Source organism: Protopterus annectens, chromosome 16.part0 (assembly GCF_019279795.1).
Source record: "Protopterus annectens isolate FY-2018-M chromosome 16.part0, PAN1.0, whole genome shotgun sequence".
Lineage (NCBI taxonomy): Eukaryota > Metazoa > Chordata > Ceratodontiformes > Protopteridae > Protopterus > Protopterus annectens.
Genome location: NC_056750.1, coordinates 859,818,119 through 859,827,276, shown reverse-complemented (window position 1 = coordinate 859,827,276; position 9,158 = coordinate 859,818,119). Strand labels below are relative to the sequence as shown.

The following is a 9,158-nucleotide window of genomic DNA, read 5'->3' as shown; positions in this document are numbered from 1 at the left end:
GCAATATCCTGGACCTGGTCATTACCAATATGGGCAACCGATGTTCCTCAAAAAAAGAAGCCAATCCAGTGGTCTCCTGCCATAAGTAAACTACTACAACAAAAGGAAGAAGCTGTTGCAAAAATCCCCTGATTGCAGGAACTCCCTGGTCAGCCTCAGTAAGAAGCTGAGATCCCTCAAACTCCTCCAAAGCTAGTGATGAAAAGAAATTTGCCACCGATTCTACGGACAACCAAAAAGCATTCTACAGCTATGTCAAGAATCTCAATGGCAACACTCAGACCTGCTCTGAGCTACAGCACAATGGCACTAGATACACAGAACCAACTGATATTGCCAACATCCTGACAGACCGGTTCAGTGCAATCACCACCCCCCAAAGGGCCCATCACTATACCAGAAGAATGCAAAGCTCCTTTAATCACAGCCGCATAGGTAAAGACTGCACTCGCCATAGCCAAGCACAAGCACCCACTGGACTGGACAACCTCCCAGGTTGCATTCTGCACAAAGTACAGTACAAACTGGGGCATCTAAGTATCATGTTCAATCATAGCCTCACTTCAGGCTTTGTGACTATGGAATGGTTATCCCACTCCACATAGAAGGCGCCACCAGGGAACTACTGCCCCATTAGCCTGACGTGCCTGGTCTGCAAGGCCACGAAACACATCATCCTGGAGCTTATAAACAAGGACATTGGTAACCTCCAAACTCTGGACCATACTCAAGTTTGGCTTTGTAAAAAGTTGATCATGTTTCCTAAACCTGACTGACTCCTTTGAAGCAGTCAAAGCCGTGGACAAGACCTCGCCAAGGCTGGACACCACCCCCCCCAGACTCTTGAATTACAGATAAACTCAGTAGACTGGACACAAATCACCATGTCACAAGATAAGTGGTCAACTGGCTCACCGACAGAACCCACACAGTGAAAAAAGCCAACTCCAACTTCAGACCAGTGACAAGTGGAGTACCACAGGGCTCAGTCCTGGGTCCTCTCCTGTGGAGTACCACAGGGCTCAGTCCTGGGTCCTCTCCTGTTTGGCATCTACTTCTCAGAAGTCCAGGCTAATACAGAAGATCTTTGGCCAACGAAGTTCGCAGACTACTGCAAACTAGGTGCCATAATGAAATCGCCTAATAATGTGGACATTCTACAAAGGGGCCTCACTGAGACTGAAGTTTGGTGTCGAAGTCATGGCCTCAAGCTCAATGCCAAGTGCATTGTCATCCCCTTTGGAAAAACACTGTACCCATGAACTACCACATAAGCAGTAGCCTACTAAACACCACAGGAGGAATGAGACACAAGTGGACAGTAGTCTATTCTTTGATAATCACATCGCCACAGTAGTCAGGAAATCCATCTACATAGAACACCTCATCACAAAGGGGTTCACCGCCAGAAAAAAAAAAAGTCATTGGTTCCGCTCTACTCACCCCCCATCAGACCCATTATAGAGTAAAACAGCCCGTTTGGCATGTACCTCGCAAGACATCAACACTAGAAAGGCCAGAGAAATACCTCACTAAGAGGATTACTGGCCTCAAACAGATGTCATACACAGACCATCTCAAAAAAACTCCAGCTCTACTCCGCCGCTTATCACCTACTCAGCGGTGACCTCTGCCTAACACACAAAGCCACGTCAAACCCAGATCTGTTGGACATGCTACACTTAAACCCCAATCCCTCCAAGCCACACGCTCCAGGGATCTAAACCTTGTCACCACAATAAATAGAACATGCTGGAGGAATAGAGTCCTGCTACAGAGACTTTCTATGCTCTGGAACATACTACCCATTCATGTCAAGCAAAGCTCATTAACCCTGTAAGAGAATCTTGACAATTGGATGGTTAATAGGAAATTCATCCCGTGGATCGCTTCTGTGGCTCTGCTTGACAGGGGCGTAGGAAAATAACTTCCTTGGGTGGCGAAAGCCAGGGAACTTTTTTTTGCTAGGCTTATATAGGCCCCAGGGCCGATAGCCTAGTACCTACCTACGAACCTATAAGATGTAGCAGTGATGCAGAAAAAAAAAAAAAGTGTTACATCTCAAAATACATGGATTCTCTGTGTCAAAAGTCTACTGCATTACAGTACCATAACCAAGATGGTCACTGACAGTTTAATTGGGGGGGGGGGGGGGGTGAAAGCACTGCTCACCATGGAGCATTTCTAGGCTCTACCCAGGAAAAGAAAACGTTTATATAAAGAAAAACATAACAGAGTGCTTTTGAGTTAAGGAAAGTACGGCAAAATAAAAAGTGTAATTAAACAGTTCCAACTAAAACAAAACTGTTTTATATACTACATAATGATTTTAGACAATACGTACAGGGAAAAAATGGAAGGGGATGTATGAAAGGGAGGAGAAAGTGCTAGGTGCACAAAAGTCACCACATCATGTACGAGAAAATAACACGGGCGAGGAAAAAGCAGGTGGATATCGGAGTTTCCTTCTGGTGTTAACTAAAGATGTGGTCCAGTGGTTTATCCAGTACTGTTCTTGTCTACTTCCGTAATGTGTTTTAGTGAAGTAGTCTTCATCGCATCTTTGTCATAAATGACAGAAAATAAAAGTTCAGTGTCACTGTTAGACTACTGTGCCAGCTCACCCATACACAGAGTGCGTGCATAGCAGTATAGGGAATATGTACCCAATCCCATGCAATAAAATATACTGTGCATATTAGAGCATACACTTAAAACCCAAAACACCCCTGTGACCAGCACTTTTACCTCAAGAAATGGGCGAGTAAACAGACAAATCAGTAGGAATGTAAACGCTGCAGAACACAACCACCTCCACTTTTTTTCTACAGGAATCCAGTGAAGACGGAATTTTAGCTTAACTGGGTAACCTAGTAAACAAATGGAAGTACATACATGAAACACGCCAACTCTGAGGTCTCCCCAGCACATCAATAGTTTCAGTTGCAGATCACACTACTGCTTCCTACTGCCAACCAATTAAACTCGTAGGTTTCTGCGATGCTGTGGCATATATTCAAAATACGAACTTTAAGAGAGGTCACAAAGTTATATGTAGGTTAACTTATGTTCCCAGTGTGCTTACTTTGTACTGTTCAAACAAAATAAACTAATTTAACAATTTAGCAACGTAACAGCAATCTGAACAGTTATCTGCATTGCTAGCTGACCTCACTCACACCATTTAAATTTTTGAGTTGTGTGCAGACAGCTGGACATCTGATGTTCCTGCGTTTTTGAAAAAAGTGTTACCAACTCAAACTGTATGACCCATACATTACAGTGTATGCCTACCTACAAAGCCATAACATGACACCACAAAAACACACGTGTCTAAGCTAGCATAGGACTACGCGACGTGAAGGCTCTTTTAGTAATTCAGCTGCCAAGTGCAAACCAAACGACATACGAAGCAGAAACAGCCTGCACGGTGCCCTAAAAGTATCTACAAGGAAAGGCCCACCGTAAAACCCACAACACTTCAGCAAGTCCAAGCAGCATGGAGGCAACCTGTGTGCCTACAACTCTGACAGGGGAGTTAGTGGCGTCTACGTCACATACGTTTAAGTTCTGCCAATGTAGTAGATAAACCATCCACCACAGGATAGGACAAATATAAACAAAAATACCAACGGGCTGAGACTTAACCGATGTTGAGGCATACAGGCCATTCCACCAGCAGCCCACAACTTCTTACCTTCCAGTTACTATAAAACCGCTTGATCCTACGATAGTAGGCATCTTTATCCAAGTTCACCGCCATCTGCCCAACAGTTTTACTCCGTTGTCTCGAAAACCACCAGTAAAACCACAAAAAGAGACCACGTCTTTGCGCAGATTACGCAACCACTCGTTGTAATATTCTGCAGGCCTACTCAGAGCTGCCAAGTTCACAATGTTTCCGACAGTACGTAACCAAAGCCCCACACTCCCGCGTTAACCGAACTGCCTCTTTCCGCTGATCAAGGCTACGCGCGCGCTTTCCCACGCTTCTACGTGCACTAACAGGAGCGCGCTCTCGACAACACTCCTCGCACTCTTCATAGAACTCTTATTGAACAGCTCTACGCGAACGAGCACGTTTAGGCGTATGTTACATGGTTGCTTGGAGGCTGCACGGCGTATTGCGTACTGTTGTGGTAGTACTAGTTTGTTAAATGCGTGTCACTTCCAGTCGTTTTCGGCGCGTAAATAGTCGATTATTGATTAGATGGTGTGAATCTATTATGTACCTTTACTTAAAGCTTAGGATTTTAACTAAGAATATGGGGATAAAACCGATACTTTTCCGTTAATGGGGCAGCTGGCAAAATGTGCGGTTGATGTCAAGTCAGAGTTGCTTATTTTTTCAAACCGTGTTCAACGGGATGCGGATCGCTCTGTGTTGTAAAATGCACCCCGCCTTTTAAAATTCCATATCAGTTTTCACTGTCCAGGGTAACCACCCCCAAAAAATGCACATTAAATGGAAAACGCAAACGATACCATGGTAAACAAAGTAAATGTTATATGACTTACGAGACAAACTCGGCTTGGTGTAATACTGTTGGTCAACATTTACGCGTATGTATTGAGAACAGCAAACCTTTAGCTGACATTTTAAATTTCAGCCTAAGACACGTTTTTGAAGCGTAAAAGTGTGTGATCTACCTGGAAGAAACCACATTTTAAATTCGCACCGAGGCCTTACCCTTGTTTAGTCTGTAGGTGGGTGAAAAGTTACAAGTAGCTCTTTTAATCGTTATAACTCTGTCACCATCAGCAGCTGTTTCGAAATGTAAACGTAAAAGTCAAACTACGCAAAAAAGAGGGAGTTGTATCAACTGCCATTATTAATATAAGTTTATTGTACTGTAAAAAAGACGTGTTTCACATGCATGACCTAGTTGTCTTAAACGCACACATGACAGAGGTGTTACAAACAAAAATGTAAAATGCGAAAAATATAAACATCATGTACTCCTAAAAATAAAAAAAGTAGCACAGACTTTACATCAACCGCAGGTGAGCGCGTTACAGCTGTTGCCCCAATAATGGACAAGTACCCCGAAGATAAGGATGTTTTTTCCTGAAAAGTGAAACTTTTATGTGTTGAATTACTGGATGATGAAATCATACCTCTTAACTGTACATATGTTCGCAGAAAGTCCAGATTTTTTTCTTTGTATCTTTGGCCTGTTTGTCATAAAATGTGATTTTCTGACAAACCATTAAGGGTTGACGTCAGAAAATGACAGTTGAGTATTTTAAAAGTATCCCTACTTTTGGGCCTTAGTACCAACATAATTTTTGGCTCTGGCTCTTGCTTCCTCATATCAATCTATCCTCCTCCTCGTACCTTTAATCAATTACTACTACATACTTACCAACCCCCAAAAAAAACAACAGGCAAATTCCCTTATAAATATTCCATTACCCAAGCTTGGAAGAAACTTCCCAGAGACATACATCAATCATTCATCCATCCCACTTTCAAGAAAAACTCGAAATTCATCTGCTTATCTCTAAACTCTGTCCCTGTCAAGCCCCAACCTAAACTTCCTCTCCCCTCCTTAGTCTATCCCACATACAACTTATGCCTCTATCACGAAGACTTTCCTACCTCTGCTACCCTTTTTCTGATGATTAAACTCTTCTTGTAAATATGTAAATACATTGTTAATCTGTAACATATTACCTGTTCACTGTATGCAAGGGACTCGAGCAGATGCCATATGCTGCTCGGTTAAAAAAACTCCAGCTCTACTCAGTTGCATACCGCCTACTTCGAGGCGATCTATGCCTGACATATAAAGCTATGTCCAATCCAGAATTAATGGACATGCTCCACCTCAGTAAATCTAAATCCCTTAGAGCCACACACGCGAGGGACTTGAACCTCAGCACAGAAATAAATAGAACTTGCTGGAGGGACAGATTCATAACACAGAGGCTCCCTTCGCTCTGCAATAGAATTCCAATTCATGTTAGGCAGAGCACCTCACTGAATCTCTTCAAGAAGAATCTTGATGAGTGGATGGGGGATCGTAGGTTTGTCCCGGGGATTACTTCTGTGTCACTATTAGACAGAGGCACAGTAAACTAAACCTTAAAAAGGGCACAGTATACTCAAATCAAGGGGTGGCGTAAGCCAAACAAAATCGGGCTAGGCTTGTAATTGCCCCAGGGCAGATAGCCTAGTATGAACCTATCATCTTATGTGTTCTACTTGTTTTTTGTTAATTAGATTTTTCGCCATTCTATCAGAGTAGTACCTCGCACTTAGTTCTGCTCAGCTTTGGGCATGCCGGGAGTGATTGGCATGCGAAATGGCAGGGAAAGCTAAGAAGACTGGCAGTCATGCTAATTCGCATGTCACGTCATGTATACATTACCGGCAGATTAACTGCCACTGAAATAAAAATCCTCAGACATAGATGAATGTAATGTCCTGAACAAATATGTTGAAATCACTCGCAATAATATTTGTTTGGTTTGCTTTTGACACAACATAGTTTGAACAGATGCTCAATATTAATTACATTACTTTCACCACACGTATGAATATTCATGCAACTGCTGCCTCCACTGGGCTGGAAGGCGTGTTTGGGGCGGGATTTGCTATTGCACATCCTGCGAGTAGTTCTTAGTAGTTCAGTAGATATTGGCACATCTATAAATATTTTATATACTATGAAATTAACCAGTGGACAAGTAGTTGGTCATAGCAGCCAAGTTTCAAGGTCACAGAAGTGGTAAGAATTTTAGTGACATGCTGATTTGAAAATGGAGTTAGTGCAAAAAAGGGATGTAGTTTTGCTAAAGTTATCTCTGAGAAAGGGATTAAGAATATACAGTAATATTATTCAGACTATCACAGTGCGTGCCATGTTCTTCCGATTGGATTATACTGAATGTCTAGATATTTTTCTGTTATGTCTGTAAATAAACATTGGTTTGATTTTGGCACAACATAGTTTGAACAGATGCTCAGTATTAATTACATTTCTTTCGTCACACGAATTGAAAATGCATGCAGCTGCTGCTGCCGCCAACGCCGGGCTTAAGGCATGTTTGGGGCGGGATTTGCTACTGCACATTCAGTGAGGTACTACTCTGATAGAATGCCGAATTTTCATGCAAAGATTTCTTTTTCTGTAAACTATGGGCAGGATTCACGAAGCCTCCGTGTAAGAGTTACAAGGCTTACACTGAGGCTGCAGTTAAACGATGTGACGTCAGCATGTCATGCATATGCATGAGGGCATGCTGAATCACACCTAAGGCTTACACGGTCTGTGGAAGACAGTAGGGGGCGTGTCTGTAGGCCGAGCCCTGCAAACGGACACGCCCCCAGAAGAGTAAAAGTCCCGAAAGTAAACCCCCACGACAGAGTCCATGGAAATGTGAATAAACACAACACATGCCCCCACAGACTATGAACATAAAATATATAAATGTACATGTTATATTTTTTTTAAATTGTAAAGATGTTTGCCAGTGAGTGCGCTCGTTTGCGCGGGCGTGCCCGTAGCTTAGCCACAGTTAGCAGTCAGTGGAAAAGCATATAAGAACTAAATATGCAAAGTAAGCCAAAAAGCAGTAGCGTAGCGGTGGAGACGTCGGCTGAAGAGCAGGCAGTCACGGTTCGAGCCCCCACAATATCAATTTTTATTTTTAGTGAAATAAGCACGAAACAAGTCCCTGACATATATGTACACATATAAAATTATATTTTATGTAAAATGTAATGAAATGGGCCATTTATTTTGAAGAAATGTGAGATAAAATAATAAAAAATGCCAGATGTGCCTATAGCTGAGCTACAGTTTAACAAGTTGAGTGCATCTGCCCGTAGGTGAGCAGTGGTTTAACAGGTGTAAAATGAGTGCCCGAAGGTGAGCAGTGGTTTAACAGGTGCAAAATGAGTGCCCGTAGGTGAGCAGTGGTTCAACAGGTGCAAAATGAGTGCCTGTAGGTGAGCAGTGGTTTAACACGCTGAAACTGTGTGTCCCTAGCTGAGCTGAGCGTAATATGTGTGCTGAAAGCCAAATGAAGCGTAAACCAGCGTAACCCGTTTGCGCAAAGCTGCGCTCCACACCAACAAGCTAACTGACGGGCAACGTTGAGCAAGCTGTAACAAAACTGCCTTTACACAGACACACCTCCTAGCCTGTGTAGACAGTCATAAAATATAAAAAGCAGTGGGCAGGTTCAAACCCAGGATACCATGCACCATAGTCAAGGTACTGAACCACTAAGCCATGACAGCTGTACTTAGAAATGCAGTAATAGCAAATATATAGGAATGAATAGAAAGAGGAGCATGACAAAGCAGGTTTTGTAAAGCTGATACAATTCTAAAATGGCCAATCACAGATAAGTGCGGGAAAAATGGCATATATAAGCCCCATAGGCGGGAATACACAGCATAACCGATTGTAGAACCAACTTGCAGCCAGAATGTCAGGTGTAGGTGAGGGTAGTTGCTTTCGAGCACAGAGGTGGGGTGTTGAGGAGTCCAAATATATGGTTTGGCTCCTTGTCCACAATCATGAGGCCCAACTCATGCAGGGCCAGGTCCTGTGGGGATCATATAGGGCTGAGGCGTGGGACCGGTTGGCTCATGATCTTACCAGTGCCACAGGGATACCAAGGACTGGTGAGCAGGTCCGTCACCACCATGCGGACTTGAAGAGACGGAAGCAGGACCAACTGAACCGTTGGATCCAGGAGACCCGGCAAATGCCCAACGCCCCACTACTGAGTAAGTTACATCTAATTATTTATGTAAGAAATTAACCTAGCTGATATTATGGAGATGTGTATTCCAATATTACTTTATTTATATTACAGCTGCAGGTGTCCGTTCTGTGAACCGTAGAGCCTATGGCGATAGGCTGGTGCGGTTGCGCCACCAGGCAGGTCAGTAATCCTCTCCCTGTAACTGTAAATAAATATAAAAGTATGACAGTTAGCAAAAGATTGCAGTGTAGTCACTAAGTAATAAAATGTGCAAGTAACAGTGTAAGAGGGTTTGCAAGTATTGCTTGATTACAAAAGTGTGATGCAGTCTGTAATCCAAACAGAGAAATGAAAAGTCTGAAATAAAGTCTGAAATAAAGATGTCCCACCTGTAATATAATAGTACAAAACCTGCAGCAGGCTGAAAAGTACAG

The 9,158-nt window shown here is 42.9% G+C and overlaps 1 protein-coding gene across 1 annotated transcript in view; it reads right to left on the bottom strand.

The window, feature by feature from the left end:
- SUPT16H (SPT16 homolog, facilitates chromatin remodeling subunit) overlaps nt 1-4,028 on the bottom strand; it is a 3,088,153-nt gene extending 3,084,125 nt beyond the window's left edge. Inside the window, exon 1 of the mRNA XM_044058195.1 lies at nt 3,698-4,028. Coding sequence (XP_043914130.1) covers nt 3,698-3,763 — 66 coding nt within the window. The 5' untranslated portion in view covers nt 3,764-4,028. The remainder of the gene's footprint in view (nt 1-3,697) is intronic.
- Between the last annotated feature and the right edge of the window lie 5,130 nt (nt 4,029-9,158).